The sequence below is a fragment of the Andrographis paniculata genome, unplaced genomic scaffold, assembly GCF_009805555.1.
Source record: "Andrographis paniculata isolate CXL003 unplaced genomic scaffold, ASM980555v1 Contig65END, whole genome shotgun sequence".
NCBI lineage: Eukaryota > Viridiplantae > Streptophyta > Magnoliopsida > Lamiales > Acanthaceae > Andrographis > Andrographis paniculata.
This window is the reverse complement of record NW_026137601.1, coordinates 3,052,435-3,069,774: the sequence shown is the minus strand read 5'-3', so window position 1 is coordinate 3,069,774 and position 17,340 is coordinate 3,052,435. Positions and strand designations below refer to the sequence as shown.

The 17,340-nt window shown below is 33.5% G+C and overlaps 2 protein-coding genes across 4 annotated transcripts; both read left to right on the top strand.

Moving 5' to 3' along the window:
- Positions 1–774: 774 nt before the first annotated feature.
- LOC127262566 (uncharacterized) lies at positions 775–3,317 on the top strand. 3 transcript variants are annotated; one of them, XM_051291303.1, is made up of 6 exons: positions 775–960; positions 1,450–1,525; positions 1,742–1,925; positions 2,003–2,095; positions 2,540–2,766; positions 2,850–3,317. In XM_051291303.1, exons 1-6 carry the CDS (start codon positions 803–805, stop codon positions 3,135–3,137), a joined length of 1,026 nt encoding a protein of 341 aa, XP_051147260.1. In that variant the 5' UTR covers positions 775–802; the 3' UTR covers positions 3,138–3,317. The 3 variants fall into 3 exon arrangements, with proteins under 3 accessions (XP_051147260.1, XP_051147259.1, XP_051147261.1); XM_051291302.1 differs by having other exon boundaries at positions 2,534–2,766; XM_051291304.1 differs by having other exon boundaries at positions 2,534–2,766; positions 2,860–3,084.
- Positions 3,318–15,856: 12,539 nt separating this feature from the next.
- On the top strand, positions 15,857–16,603 carry LOC127261982 (uncharacterized). Its single transcript, XM_051290432.1, has one exon. The coding sequence runs from the start codon at positions 15,929–15,931 to the stop codon at positions 16,481–16,483; it is 555 nt and encodes a 184-aa protein (XP_051146389.1). The 5' UTR covers positions 15,857–15,928; the 3' UTR covers positions 16,484–16,603.
- Positions 16,604–17,340: the final 737 nt, after the last annotated feature.

Below are 17,340 nucleotides of genomic sequence, written 5' to 3'. Positions count from 1 at the left end.
AATAATGTTTGATGAGATATTTTTGTAAGAGAAAAAAAATATACTCCCTCCGTCCCACATAATTTATTCCTATTTTCTATTTTCGTTCGTCCCATATAACTTGTTATTTCTATTTTGGAAATATAATTATGCATTTTAATAGCATTTTAAATTTTAATAATTTTCTTAATTTTAATTAAACTATTTATTTATCTTAATCTTAATATATAATTATTTTTACTAAATAATACTCCCTCCGTCCCAAACACCATGCAACATTTTCCTTTTTGGTACGTCCCAAACACCCTACAATATTTCCAAAATAAAAAATAATTAATTATACTTAATCTCTACCCCACATTTTATCTCATCCCATCACACAAATAAAAAAAATAAAAAAATATATATTTCTCTCTCCATCACATCACCTAATTTCTAAATTATACTTAGTACTACCCACCTAAAAACTTGTGCCCAAAACAAATATTGCACCTTGGGAGATGGAGTAATTATTTTTAGTAATACACTTCTTAATTACTTATTAATTATATTTTATCTAATTCTCATGTATACAGTAATACACCCATATTACGTGGGGTGAATGGGGTATTTTTTACAAAATAAAATAAAAAAATAATAATAATAATAAATTCAGACTCCAAATAATAAAATTTGAAAAAATTGGGATAAAAAAACATAATCAACGCAGCATTAGCAAAAAGCAACCACTTAAAAATTTAAATAAAAGGCTGTGTAAGTACAGTGGAGAGGTGGAAACTGTACGAATTCCACAAACCACGAAGAAGCCCAAATTCCGGTGAAAATGGAGAAGACGACAACCGGCGACGGTGTAGGCGGAATATTCTCCAGTGAAAAAATGCCGGAATCCGTTGCGGTTTCTGCCTGTGCTGAAAAATCCGCAAGGGATCATTTCTACGAGAAGCTTGGCAAATTAAACGAGCTTTCAGGGCTCAGCTTCGTGTACGTGACCCAACCTTCGTCTTCCCAATTTCTTTTCTGCATTTTAACTTTCCATTCTAAAGCTACATGGTCAAATGCAACAAACTCCTAAATAGGCATTGATCTATGTGAGAACTGAACGGCGCCGGCGCCGGCGCCAATCCATGCATGCATATGGATTTCGGAAGAATCAATGTTGTTTCGGAGTAAAAATCGATGGAAGTTTCGTTATCGTTAACGCCGTAGAATATCGAAGTTATTTTCCCCTGTGTGATTGTATAACTGTAACCCTAATTTTGATGTTGTTGGAACTCGAAGATGAACCCTAATTTTATGAGAAAGTGGAATTGGGGATTGCACTGTACTATTACAACAATACGTTGAGAAGAATTGTAATAAGAAAACAAAATGATAGGCATTACCTTTGTTTAGGAGGCACTTTGCATAAGAACTTTGATTTGATATTCGTATATCCATGCTTGATTGATCATTCGATTCTCGTGCTCACAGCTTTAATTTCCGCGAAACAACGTTGGATTTGCACAATCTGTATCGAGAAGTAATCCAGAGAGGGGGATTTTATCAGGTAACTCTTCTATTCAATATAGAGCAAAAGGATTTTAATGTGTGAATAGATTACATTTGCAATGTCGAAAATGTGGGTTTAGAGTCTTGAAGAACATACTTCTGTTGGTTCTTACATGCCCTGTAATGGAAGTTTCTCTCTAAACACTAATCTTCGAGCATATTTTAGAATGTAGTATCGAAACACAGCTCCTCTGAAGCTAATCCATTCTCTTAGGTTACTAAATTTCGGAAATGGGATGACGTTGCATCGGCTAAACACTTGAAAAAAAGCCCGGGAAATATACGAGCAGCTCAACTTCAGAGCATTTACGAAACACTCCTTCTCCAATACGAACTAATGTATTGTCGTCGCGAGATTCGTAAAGAAGCAAACATATGGCCCGAAAAAAGCTCTCTAGGTTTGCGACATTCGAACCTTTCTTTTTTTGCTAGCAAAAATTATTCCTATCTTGTAAAATAAGACGGTATTTAGCAGGTTTTCGGTCGAGCATCAGCCCCGGCAACTCAAGTGGTAAGCGCAAGTATTGCGAAGTTCAATCTGACGATGGAAATCCCGAGCCAATTTCAGGTTTTAATATTTATTTGTAGGTTAAATTGCACAAAATTCAGCTGTGGTCTCATGAAATTGAGTCAAATCCTCCGTACTTACTTCTAAAACTGTGTCAAACTCATCGTTGTTTCATAATCTCTGCATATAACCTCTCGGTGGTCCTTATTTAACGGTATTTGACCTAAATGCGCCAAATTGCGAATAAATTTTAGAATCTCAATTTCTAGAATCTCTATTCTAAAATATATTTAGGTCAAATACCGTTAAATAAGGACCGTCGAGGGTATTAGACGCAAAGTTTATGAAACCATGAGGGAGTTTGACTCGGTTTTAAAGTACGAGATTTGGCAACTTCAGGAAACCTAATTTTGTGCAATTTAGCCTCATTTTTTTTAAAATTTAGATGAATTCATCACTTAAAAAACTACAATCCCCTGTTTTTTGCTCTGTTTGAAGATGCAGGACACAACATAATGCAGAAAAATCCGACGACTATAGTGTCGTCGAGCTCCAGCATTGAAGAATTCATAGAGGCCGATGCCCCAGTGAAGCCGAGGTCCGGATACCAAATCTTTCTTAAGCTTGAAACGAAAAGATTAAAAACAATCCATGGCGAGACTTCCAGCAGCCACAATCTTCGCGAAATGGCGATACAATCTTGGAGGTCTCTTAGTGTGAACGACAAACAGGTAACGATTATTTGGAACAAAAACGATCGAAGACTATATAATTTTTTTATTTTCGGAGTTCGATATTTCGGATTCTTTTGCAGCCGTATATAGAGGCGAGCAAGATGGACCGGGAGCGTTACAAAAAGGAAATGGCTGTATACGAACAGCGACAAAGCCAAAGTTACGGTAGTGAATCGATTCCGAGGATGATAAGCTTCTCGACGCCGGGAGAAACTGATGACGTCTATCACGTCGCCTTAGAACCAGATTCCGATAATATGTTGTCGCCTGATGAGTCGATTGTTGAACTGGCGGTCGATATCATGAAGAACAATGAATCGAATGACTCGATGTTTGAAATCGACTGGGACTACGGCTCCTTGATCTGACTTTTTCGACGTATTCTCGCCGCCGGCCGGAGGTAAGTTTAAGTTCTCCCATTAAAGCTTGTTTTTTGAACCTTATGGAAAAAACACATTGTCTAGTTTGGCCATTTTGTCCCGTAGTCATAGTAGAATCAGACAACGGCCGATGTATGTTATGAATTGTCGTATAAAATGCTTAATGATCTGTGCTTAATTATGTATGCACGTTGTCTACTTTGGCTCTGAGAAGATAAAAGTTTTGAAATTTTAAAAAAATAATAAAAATAAAAATATTTGATTTGATATTTTAATTCAAAAGAAGACTAAATTGTACAAAATCTGATTTCACGAAATTGTGCCAAATTCTCTATACTTCTAAAACTGCATCAAAGTCTCTGCGTCTAATTCTCTCGGCGGTCCTTATTTAACGGTATTTGACTTAAATGCGCCTAAATTGCAAATAAATTTTAAAATCTCAATTTCTAAACCTCTAAAATATACTTAAAAAATAGTTATTTTTATCAGGTTTTAAAAGTTTATTTTTACTATTTTTTGATGCTAAATATAAAAAAAATATATATTTATAATTTTAGGGATTTAGAAACTAAGATTCTAAAATTTATTCACAGTTTGGGCGCATTTAGGTCAAATACTGTTAAATAAACGTAGAGTTTATAAAACCATAAAAAAATTTGACATAATTTTAAAAATATAAAAAATTTGACGCAATTTCGTAAAATCATTAGTGAATTTTGTAAATTTGGTGTAACGTAGCCTTAAAAAAATATATATATATTTCATATTACACAAGAGTGTGTATTGAATGGGAGTAGGTTTTGGTTACAGCCTACAGGACTCATATTTCTCTATCTAACAGTAATATTTAATAATGATAATGATAATGAATTATAGGTTTGCATATGCATGTGCATACATTTATTAAGGTGTATGTCTTTTTAATTGGTGGGATGGGGCCAACTGAACTAATGAATCTACATTTATTTATTTGTGGCCATACTAATAAATTACCTGATGTCACACCTTTGTCTTTGACAGTAACAGCCTATGTATAGGGTTTCAATACGTTGACAAAGAGCTTTTCTAAATTTCGAATATTTGAAATTTTTTGAAACGTTTACAGATTTTAAAAATGAAAAATAATAATAAATACTCTATTTTACTCATATCTATCTTATATATTCGTTTATTATTTGTACGAAGTTTTTAAAATATTAGTATTATATTAAGATGCGGGTAAAAAATTAAATTAATTTTATTAGTATTATATGATATAAAAATAATGACATTTGTATAATATATTGTAAATTTGAAAGATATTTGTAACGTTAGGTAAATAGTAAGGTTATTAAAAAAAATAAAATAAATAAATAGAATGAGACGGACCAAAATAGAAAAATAGATATATAATTAAGGAACGAATGAAGTATTTGATTTAATATTTTGTAAAAAAACTATTTAATTTGATATATATATATATTTTAAAAAATAAAATATCCTTCATAAATTGTATCAAAGCTCTCGGAAACATATTTATAATCGAAATAAGTTTGCTCATCAGCATATCATATTAAATTTTGGTGAGTTTATTTTATTTTTTCATTTATTATTACTACCTACTATGATGTATTTATTTCTTAAAACATTACTTTCAATATTTGATACGCATATTTATATTTACTTTAAAATTTTCAAAATTTAACATAAAATAAAGATCAACACGCAAAAAGTAAATGAAACTTTTAGAGCCGAACGAATGTAGTATTATTTTGTGAAGATAAATAACTAGACTCATTTACACATGTATGCATTCTCAATTAAGTATGCGTATCTATTTATGCAATAATATATTTTGTAACCTCCGCCTCGGATCGTTGAGGCCTTATATGACAAAATCCGGGTGAAGTCAACCGCATCTAGACCCAACTGTGTTGAGCGAAGTCCAGCTCGGTCAAGTGAGGACCAATAACATCGAGAGAGGTCTAGCTGCATCGAGCGAGGTTCAACAGCTTCGAACGAGGTCCAAGAGTGTCGAGAAAAGTCCATACATGTTAAGTAGAAATCTAGAAACGTCGACGACAGTCCAACACATCGAAGAAAGGCCTAATACGTCGTAACCCACAAGTTAGGGGGTGTAGCCTCAACGGCAAACCAAAAAATGATATCCATCGAGCCCACCGGAATTGAACCCAATAAATTACATAAAAGGGAAAACAAGATTGTTGGAGGGGATTGTGGAATAGTTTCCACACAATTTTATCCAAAAGTTATTTGGATAAATCATGATTGGGATAAGATTGATCAATTGAGCAAAAATAGAGAGATTTTGTATTGATAAGATATGGTTGTTAGTTCACAATTTTGGTCCAAAATAAATATGAGCTCTCGCAAGACTGAAAGGACGGTCATTCATTCCCCAAAAAACCTGCATTATTTTTATTTTCTTGTTTTTCTTGTTTTTTTTTAAAAAAAAGAAGAATTCATGTATTATTCCACCACTTCATTCATTCGAGTTCAATAGTTTTTGTTTGATTTATGAATTGATCTTCCCTTAAATTCCTACAATTTTATTCCTTTCGTTCATCCTCAAATTATCGGCGCAAGATTGAGTCCATATACTTTCTTGAGTAGATCGATGAATCCATCACAAAGACTTTCTGACCAACCAAATCCAATCGGCCGTTGAAGTTGATTTTTCAAGCAACAGCAGTGGCACGCTCAGTGGGACACTAAAGATCTCGCTATTCCGCAGTAGTAGACGATCCGACAAAGAAATGATGAACAATGAGCATGATCTTCTCATTCCGGTTCCAAATATTCGGGATAATATTTGAATAGGAGTGCAGTCAATTTTTCACAGATCTAGCATTATTGTTGACAAAGTACTTTCGGATATTCTTGATCCAACGATACGCAACGAGATGGCTCTGTTTCAAGAGGAAGAGAGAAGAAAAATGAAGTCTCCTGACATTGCCTTTGAAATGGAACCTGTGCGTATCAAACAACCATTGGCGGTGGCCAAACCAACAGGTTCTGAAACATTGTGCTTCGGCCAAGTTACGATCCGCCAATGGGACCAGGATGTCTTTGATAGCCAACAATTTACTTCAAAATAGAACGAGGCTCAACGACTTACTACAGAGACATCTAAGATGCCGGGGGCACAGAGCAACCCGTATAGTGGCGACAAAATCCGTTGTACACCCCAACAGGACCTCTACATGGACACAGCCCCACATGCATTTTATCCACCAGTTGTGGCAGCCAACTAGTAGCCACAATCGATTGCAGCAGTATTTACGGTGTTACAGCCTCAATTTATCCTCGAACAAAGCTTGGTTGCCGTTTGGAGCAGTTGGACACCGTAGTCATACCCGACGTTCTTCTTGATGCCCAAAGTGGCACCTACATAGCTTCCAGCCGTCCCGATATCCAAATATGGGATTGGGGGGTAGATTTATAGCCCGATGAGTGCATTCTCACAAAGGACAAAATTGTGTAGGCTTTACAGGCATGGTGATGGATCTAGCTTCAGTGCAATAACCTGTGTTATTTCAATGAGATTTTGTGCGGCGTTGCTGATCCCGTCATCAAGAGATGTGCTCGAGGAAAGTCATCTTTACGACACGCATTGAGGGGCTTTCCAGTAGCCGATATTTCTATAACTGACATAGGCACCCGCTTATTTGATTGCAGAGCCATCAAACGTTGGCTTTTGGATTTCCAGTGGCCCTCCACAACTTCCTCAGGGCTGTAAACTAGTAGAAAAGCCTGTTAATCTCCATCACACTCGCAGAAAAACATTTCGCTTGCCCATACAGACGCACCATTGACGGCTCTTTTCTGACGATATTGTGGGAAATAAACCTCTTTCGAGGGACCAGAAACTCCACAACCCATCAAGATTATTGTCCCAATATTTCTACAGCCACAATTTAATCCAAATTGCAATTTGGCCGCAATCAACAGTATTTGTGCGTTGCCGGCCTACGCCATGGCACCCCGCCGGAAATCCCTCGTACCATATATTGTACAACAAATTTCACAACACCATTACATAGTTGAGGGGAAGACATATCGCATACTCTTGTGGGACTATTGAGTCATGAAGAAGGCTCGAGCTTGTTGCAAATTTTTAAATCCACCTTCAATCGGCTTTTGCGCGGTGTCATCAACCCATTCAACTAAAGACCATTTGAAGGAAGAAAACCCTCATCAATTTTCTCAAGAGGGTGCAGAGTAGCTTTTAACAGTGGAAACCGGCAATTATCATCTATCGGTTGCAACACTGTTGTCTCCACCAGAAAAGAAAATTCAAAAGCCTTCTGCCCCTCGGATGCTTATATTTGAACAACTAGGGCAAACATATCGGCTTTCGAGATACCTTTCGGTTGCAAATAGACTCGCACTTTTCAATACCGTAGCCGAGTCATTTTAGAAAAGAACAGTAAGGTGTGGAAAGTCATAATCGTTGACCAAGTTGTTATTAGACCTTATTTGACTCTCCGGCCTTAGAATGTGCCAAATGATGACAATTGGGCAGCAAATCAAGCTCTCGAGAAGTCAAATCTACCATCTTGATCACAAAATAAATGTCCTAAACTTGATGACAAGCTCGAAAGCAAGAAAAGGTGAGCGATCGAAGGGGAGGAACAACATCCAAAGCTTAATCAAAGTCTTCAACACATCTCAAGGCATCACCAAATAATTTTCGACACCGAAGAAACAACCAAAACGAGTGGCGACCAAAGAAGGACCTGGAAGTAAGCATATTGCACTCATGGAGCAACTCTTACTCAAGGGAAAGCTTGCCCGTATAGAGTGGCTCGACCATAGCGAGTAGCTTGCTAGTAGAGAATGGCTTGACCGCAGCAAGTTGCTCGCCAACAGAAAACAGTTCGACCGCAAAGAGCAAATCGCTTACAAAAAGAAGCTATCCTGCATGCAGTGAGCAGCTTGTCCATGTGGAGCAGCACAAACACAGGGATTAGCTCATACACGAAGAGTAGCTCGCTTACAGAGAATGAAGAGCGTGCACTCAAAGATGATGAGCTGTCCGAAGTTAGCCTCAACATCATTGCGTGCAATCAAGATTTGGTGCGAACCTTGAAATATTTTTAAAGGATTTTACGGTCATTATGATCGGTTATTATCAAATCCCTAATCTCTCGCGACTATTCGCAACTTCTGTAAGTCACCATTACGACCTCCTGAATATTTTCCATTTCCGATAATGCTACAAAAGGTTGAAATTTCTTTGGAGGTGATGTACCAATTTGAACATTTAAGGTGCGAACTAAGGCCAATCTGCCACAGAAAGTATGACTGTTTCGAAGTGACGTGCAACCCTAGAAAAGATCGAGCCACACCATTCTTCATAAAATATCGGATGTTTCTGAGGAATTCAGTTCATCTAATATTTTTAGGGGGCATCTGTTACCCTCGCCTTAAAATGCTTCAGATCGTTGAGGCTTTATATAACAAAGCCCAAGTGAGGTCCAACCGTGTCAAACGAGGTCAAACAACGTTGACAGAGAAAAAGCCGCATCGAGGGAGGTCCATCCGTGTCGACCGAGGTTCAACAACATCGAGTGAGGTCCGACAGCGTCGAGCGAAGCCCACATGTGTTAAGTAGAAGTCTAACGACGTCAACGACAGCCCAACAAGTCAAAAAAAGACCTAATACGTCGCGGCCCACAAGTTAAGGATTATGGCCCAGTGGCGAACTCAAAACTGATATCCACCAAGCCCATGAATTTGAGAAACAAAAGATTATGTCAAAGAGGAATCAAGATTGTTGGAAAGAAGTGTGGGATTACTTCACAATTTTATCCAAAGATTATTTGGATAAATCATGACTGGTAAGATTGATTGGTTGAGCAAAAATGGAGAGATTTTGTATCGATAGGATATGATCGTTAGTTCACCTTTTTTGCCAAAATAAATATGGGCAGTCGCAAGAGTAGATGGACTGTCATTTATCCCAAAAAGCTGCATTATTTTTATTTTTGTTGGTTCTGAAAAATGAATTTTCGTGTGGCTTCAATGTAGATTTTTCGGAAAGAGGCTCTGAGCCTTTTCTAAAATATGATGCGCCATGAATCAAGCGGTATGATTTAAGAAAGCATTTCAAAGAGCCTGTCCATCGTCAGATTGGGAAGCGGCTCCAGCAGTGGAGTCGTTGCACGGCTTCGAGCCTTAACGGCTAAATTTAATGAATTTGACTAAAATATACTGGAATTCGGAAAGAATAAGTATGTAAATGTAAATTAACATAAATTATGCTTAAATTAACCAAAGACCATGGAAACTAAGACATAATTGGATAAAACTAATAATGTATCGATAAACTACTAGAAAATTGAAATGATAACGCGTAAGTTGGGATCAGTTATGTGTTGTTTGTCTTTGTGTGAATTATACTAAATATAACCTAAGAAACTAAAAGTGTAACCACTTTCTAGATTTTGAGAAGTGGGTAGTTATTCCTTCAAACCATATTCTCCAAATAATTTTGAACACAATCTTCAATTGTTTCTCCTATGTCTTATACCCCTTAACCACTTTTGACTTTTTAAAACTTTCATTTGTGACTAGAGAAACCTGGCAGAGACAAATCCGCGGACTAGGAGGCTTCCACATCAGGGCTTTTGATATGCTTTGAAGCGGCTTGGCAGACTGAGAGGTTTTACTTTCGGACGGCTTTGGCTTGCTGTAGGATCCTGAAGTCTCTTCCTATTTATGCTTCTAGACAAGTTTTTGGACCATGTTCAACAAATTTATTTTATTTTATTTTATTTTTTTGTTTTTTATTTTTGTATTATTTTCAACATTTCAATTCAATAATTTTCTTTCAAATTATACGTTGATCTCGCAACTTTGTTTATTTCGTTCATCTCAAAATTATCGATGCGAGATCGAATCTATAAGTTTTCTTAAGTAGGCTGGAGAACCTATCACAAAAAATTTTCGATTGACCAAATCCAATCGACCATTGAAATCGATTTTTCCAGCGACAATATATATATATTACCGTCCTAAGACCATCCCCAAGGCCGGAAGATTTCTTCCACTTTTGCAGGGTGAATGGATAAAAAATCATTCCAGTCCACCTTTAATTTATGCAGCACTTTTTCTTGTGGGATGGTGCATTTTTATTTTTTTTAAAAAAAAATTATAATTTGATTTATTATTTTTTTTTATAACATTGTATGTTTATTATTTATTTTATATTTTTAATTTGTTATATTATTAATAAAATAATTAATTTAAATATATTCATGTTTTAGTTTAGTATTATAAATTAACTGTATAAAATAGTGAGCTTGAACTTTATTTGGAAATTTAAAAGGCTACCTAAGATAGAATATAAAGACTAAAGAGAATATTATTTAATCTTATAAAAATAGAAAATATAATTAAAGATGAAATATTGTAACAAGTTTTGCAAAAAAAAATATATATACTATTTTTTTAATGTTTGTCAATTTTATGTCTGTTTTCTTTGTAATTTAAAAAATATTAAATAATACTCCTTCTGTCTTAAATATTCTGCAATATTTTTTTTTGTATGTTCCAAATACGCTGCAATATTTTTAAAATAGGAAATAATTGATTATACTTAATCTACTCTACACTTTATTCATTCACATCATCCAAATAAAAAATAAAATATATATTTCTCTCTCCATCATATCACTTAATTTTTAAATTATCCTATTTAATACTACACATCTAAAAACCCGTAAGCAAATATTGCACCTTGTTTAGCACAGGGAGAGTATAACTTGCGAAAATAAAGTTATGAATTAGAGATATTAGCTCATGTATAACAAATTGGAAGTGAATAGTGGTTGGTTAATTAAATTAAATTAAAATGATTATGAAAGTATGGGCTCCAAATAAATAAGATTAAAATTAAAATGGGTGCCTGTTTTCTCCCAACTGCCACTGCCTCTCTCCATTAATGAATGAGCAGATATTGGATTGTGGTTGGGGGATACATACATAATATATATATATATATATATATTTGTCTTTCTTCATCACAATTTTATTACTTTATTGTTGTTGCTACCTTTTCAATTAATTTAGTCATTGACTTTTGTATGCCGCGGAAATTAGTCAATTCGTCCCAGCTAATTTGTCTACTTCAGTTGGCCATCAAATTTTAACTATGATATAATTAAGTAATTAAATAATATACTAGTAAAAATAATTATAATATAATAAAATTAATTATAAATTAAAATTAAAATAATTAAATAATTTAATTAAAATAAAAAAATTATAAATTATAAATTTTAAAATGTGATAAAATGTATAATTATATTTTCGAAAAATAAAAAGATGTTGGGGTGCAAACTAAGTCTCACATTGGAAGTTGTGAAGAAAATTACACACCTTATAAGTCCCAAGTGAACTCCACTAGAATGAGGCCTTTTTGAGGAAATCTAAAAACAAATCCGTGCGGGCTTAGCCGAATGCGGACAATATCATACTAGTGTTGTTGAGTTGACTCAGTCCAACTCTGGTATCAGAGCCGGGTTAGATGGTGAAGTGGACTGAGTGGCATTGGACATTGGTTGTGGTGATGGGCTCGCCCTTGTGACCTGCGGATATGCCTTGCCTTGTGTCGAACATTTTGGAGGTGCCTAATATTCAATTCTTGATTAAATAGTATTTTAATGTGATATTTTTTATATAAAAAAGCTACAATTTTATTAAAGAGTACGGTAAAATAAATAACGATAATTTTAATTTGAAATACTACATAAGCATCGAGAAGTTCTTATTTTGTAAGAATTTTGTATTGCACCTGCTTTTATAGTATCTACAATTAAATTTCCTTCATCCATTATTATTATTATTATATTTTTATTTTTATTTTTTTTATTTTTTTTATTTTTGTGTCATGGCACATTACCTTTCTATTCAATCCTCTATTTTTCTTCACTCTCCAAATGGACCAAATCCTTCATTCAACTTACAATTACATCAATATAGACTCCACCATTTATATTATATATATATATTTATTATTTATTTTTATCATTTCAAATTTTAACAATTCATTACTTCTTTATATTACTAGTTAATTAAATATTATAATAATTTTTTAACCTTTACTTTGATAATATAAAAAATTAAAATATGTTAATATCACAAATACAAACAATAATAATCAAACTTAGTAACCATAATATCACTCGGTGATGTTCATCATGATCGTAAAATTTTGTAGTTTGTTGAAGGTAAGATTAAAAATTTCGGTGGACAGTTCGTGTCAATCCGTCCATGGAATTTGCATTGTTGTCGTCGGCATTCCAGTTTTGTACTGTATTTTTTTTTCAATAATCATATTATGCAATATAATGCATGTATGCATTATATCTTTTAGAATTTCTTTATTTCATAATCGAGTTACAGCATGTACTTACGTACAATAACCCAACAAAATTGAAGCGCTACAAACGCTTGCTCTACATATTCCCTTGTGGCCTCTTACATTTGTTTCAACTTGCTACGTTTTGGATCTATTCAATTTGCAAAACTTTTTACAAATTTTGATCACTCTAGATATATCATCCGCTAAATAATATTCTTGATTATATTATACAACATGCACTATAAATTGTACTACAGGGGCATGTCCTTGCAAAATTTCATTGAATAATGGTGATTGATTAAGAATGTTGATGTTGTTATTAGACTATACGACTCTTAAATAAGCATTCCATATCCATAGGTCCGTTGATATAACTGCTTCAAGATTGTTCCAAATATTCTTTAAAATTCTTGCTCACATTGGACCATTTGTGAGTAAATTGACCTTTCAATCCAACTAAATAATTTTTCCATTCTCAGTGCATATATTCGATATTTTCTAACATGCCAGAGAAATTATGATGTTCCAAGTGTATATGAAATAAATGTGTGACATCATTATGATTTGGTCTTTGTTAATAGTATGCCTCATAAATTTCTATGATGTACAGGCAAAAATTGTTCAAACATTCTGTTGTAGTGCTCTCACCAATTTGTATGTACTCATCGAAGAGGTCAGCCGGTGATTCATGTGTTAATTGTTGAATGGTCGTTGTAATTTTCTGAATAAAATAAAGGCATTTGCCTATTTAAGAATTTTTTCAAGGAATTGGACTATTTGAACAAATAATTCTCTTATCACTCGAAACCTTCTCCTGAACATGTTTGAATAATAGATAGAGTTTTCGAAGATATAGTCATTGAAAAGTCAAACACACCTTCATTTTGATCTCATTTGATATGCGTTCGACGGAAACTTTTAGAATTTTCAACTTCCTCTTTCTCAATTTTATCCAACCACATGAGAATTGTTTGTCACTTCCATTATCTGCTTCCAGTTATTTTTCGATATCATTTGTAATAGCATATTCTTCAACGTACTAAGACATTTTAGAGCGAGTGCTATAGAGATAAATTTGAAAGAGTTTGTGAAGAAGAATTTAGAATATCTATGTTGAAATGAAGTTGAAAGAATATTACCATTACAACTACTTAATATATAAAGGTTTTCTGTAATGGTTAGTTTATAATAACTATTTAATATGTTAAATAAAAAATTTAAATATGTTAAAAAAAAAAGAATAATTATAATAATTTACTAATAAATGAAATATAGAAACTTAAATATTACAAAAAATTATAATATTTTTTTAAGAAAATATAAATATTAAAATGATTATAATGTCTTGGCAAAAAATAAAAGTTTACGACAATAAAAATAACATACTAATAAAAACTAAAGTTTTTCTTTGATCTTCTTGCAACATTGCATATGCAATGGTAGCATTTATGAATTCGGTGTCATTTGTCAAAAATTCACAAGCTCTTATTATGTTAAGCTTCTAGAACTTATCTTCTATACCATTTCCGATTTCTACATTTTTCATTATTCCGGCACGAATATCTACAAGAACGCTATTTGATTTTACATATTTCTTCTTAGCTTTCCTTTTTTATTTTTGTTGTCTTCTGACCCATTTGACAAACTTTTGGTTCACTATTATCTAAGTCAGAGTCCTTATCCATAATATGTGAAGATGTGTAATATTGTTCCTGTCTTATTAAAAGGACGTTGCACAGGTGTCATTGTTTCCACTTTGGATTATATTTTACAATCACCCACACATGTTCATATGTAAAATTTTACTTCCTATTTTGATGATATAAAGCACGAGCTTATTGTTTTACTTCATTGTCATTTCATCCACTATGATATTAAGATACTAGCCCATTGTCGCATTGGTTGAATTCATTTATTTTTCGACTTATTCAATGCTAATGAGCTTTCATAGCCTTACATTTTCTTTCGGGCCACGTTTTTCGACTATTTTCTGTGTTGATTGGGCTATAATATATATTTATATTTATATATTTCTTTTTGTACTATTATTGATTACTTTGAAAAATATACGGTTTGTTCATTTTGTGTTGAATATATATGTTTTTATGTTGGATATAAAAAATTATATTGATAATAGAAAAGATAATATTTTATGTTGAACTGTTATAAATGGAATAAGATTATATATTGTGTTAATATGTATATATTATATTTTCTTTAATAATATATATAAAGAATCGTTCTACCTAAAAACACTAATCCAACAAATTAATATTCTCAGTTAACTTAAAACCTTATTTTTTATTTAAATATTTATTTAATAGAGTCAATGTCTTGTTATTCTTGAAATTTAGAGGTTAAAGAGTTTCACATTGACTGCTGCAACATGCTTTTTTGAATTTGTGAGCAAATCATAACCAATAAATAAATTGAATTTTTTAATTTATTGTAGTTATTGTGTTAGATTTTCTAATTTAGCAAGATGGTACATTTATGAATGATAGACAATATATAATTATATTATAATTATTCATAATTATAATATATATATTATAATTATTCATCCAACGTAAATTATTATTGGAATCGGCATAAAAAAACTATGTTCATCACACACTTTATAAATATGAAGTATTAATACATAATTTTAATTATATTGACTTGTTTAATTATGCTTTAAAATTGATTTGAAATAGATTGTAAATTTGAATATTTACTTACATAGAAATTAGAAAATAATATATATATTTATGAAGAATCATTCAAAGTAAATAATAGTAATTTCAAATTAAAATTTTAAAAAATAATATTAATTGAAAGTATATATTGTATATCTAATTTTCATGTAATGATTGGGGTAAATCATCACTCCGCCAAATGAAACATAAACAATTATTTTGACACACCATATTGTAATTAAAATCTTACTGTGTATATCTATTTTTTAATTTTCATATTATATTAATAAAAATAATTTTATATTCAAAAGATCGTATCAATATAGTAGTTATTTATATTACATTTCAGCTCAAATCACATAGCAAAATCCAAATCCCAAACAAACACACCGTAATCTATTAGCTAGCTAGCAAGCAAGATTTTGAAAACCCTTTTTGCGACAGTACTCTTTAGTCCTAGTCCAGTCCTCGATCGATCTGTAACAACAAAAGATCTATCAATGGCACGCACGCAATAGTTAATTATTACCATGAAAATGCTCACCCCAACCACCAAACTTATACCACAATTAAATTCAATCCAAATCAATCAATAATGGCAGATCAGATCAGATCAGATCAGATCAGATCAGATCGAGGCCTATATATACAGATTATATTACAGACCACCACCATCATCAGTCACATATAGACAGACAGACAGTACACATCCATTCTCAATTAAGACAATAATGTCTGTGATCACCGACGAAATCCGGCGGCAGGCGTCGGAGCTGTACGAGGGCGACGCCAAGTGCCAGGAAAAGTCGAAATTCCTGCTGACGGAGATCGGGCTCCCCAACGGGCTGCTGCCGCTGCAAGACATCGAGGAGTGCGGCTACATAAAGGACACCGGATTCGTGTGGCTCCGGCAGAAGAACAAGTGCCAGCACAAGTTCCAGAAGATCGACCGCCTCGTCCAGTACGCCACCGAGGTCACCGCCTACGTCGAGCCCAACCGGATCAGGAAGCTCACCGGCGTCAAGACCAAGGAGCTCCTCCTCTGGGTCACTCTCAGCGACATTTACGTCGACGACCCCCCCACCGGAAAAATCACCTTCAAGACTCCCGCCGGCCTCTTCCGCTCCTTCCCCGTCGACGCCTTCCAGATCGACGCCCCACCCGCGCCACCACCGCCGCCGCCGGAGGTCGAAAAAGTGGATCGCGATGAGGAGGAGGAGAAGAAGGAGGAGGAGGTGAAGAATATTCCGGCGCCGACGGCTGAAGTGGAGGTGAAAGAAGTGTAATTAATTTGGAATTTGGATCATCATCATATATATATATATATATATATATCTGTTATCGTTGTTGTATTTAATTTGTTGGCTGCTATTCCGGGCAATTTGCAATTCCCTTTTTATCCTAAATCATGGTCGTCGTCCTCCTCTGAGATGGATTTGCAGGAAATTAAGTACTCTCTCGTTCAAATTTATTTTTATTTTTTTTTAAAGTAAAAAATACTATTTTTTTTATCTTTTTTCATAAAAAAATAAAATTTTGTATTTCTATCTATTTTTTTTTTTAAAGGAGTACTATATTAATGAAAGAATTCAAGTATAGGACTATTATAGTACTAAATTTATTCTTTGGTTGTCTTTCAACATTCTCTTGAATTTATTTATTGATTGCTAATTATTTCATTCCTTAATTAGCAAGTTTCAAGAACACTATTGCTTTGGATTGAAATTGATTTGGTGAGAAAATATAAAGTGCGAATTGCCTTGTCTCTTGTGAATCATAGTATTTAATTTAATTTGTTATAAAGTGACGATGGAAGCTCAATTCCTGGAGTTATTGAAGATGGATCATCCATCAGCTACTCTTCTTAACCAAACAGCTTATGATGTGATGTAGTATTCAGCTTTGGCAGATGATAGTGCAACTAGTTTATACTTTTTTGAACTCCAAGAAATAACATTATACTAGAGCCAACACAACTAGTTTGTTTGTTTCGAAGTTTAGATTTTGAGTTGGGATTTGAATAGTAAAAAATTTGAATTGTAGTTGTTGTATGATATGATATAAATGGGTATTGATGTGATGTTTTAAATGTAAAATTAATTTTTGTATCAAGAGAGAAATATTTCTCCTTTAGATCGTTTCA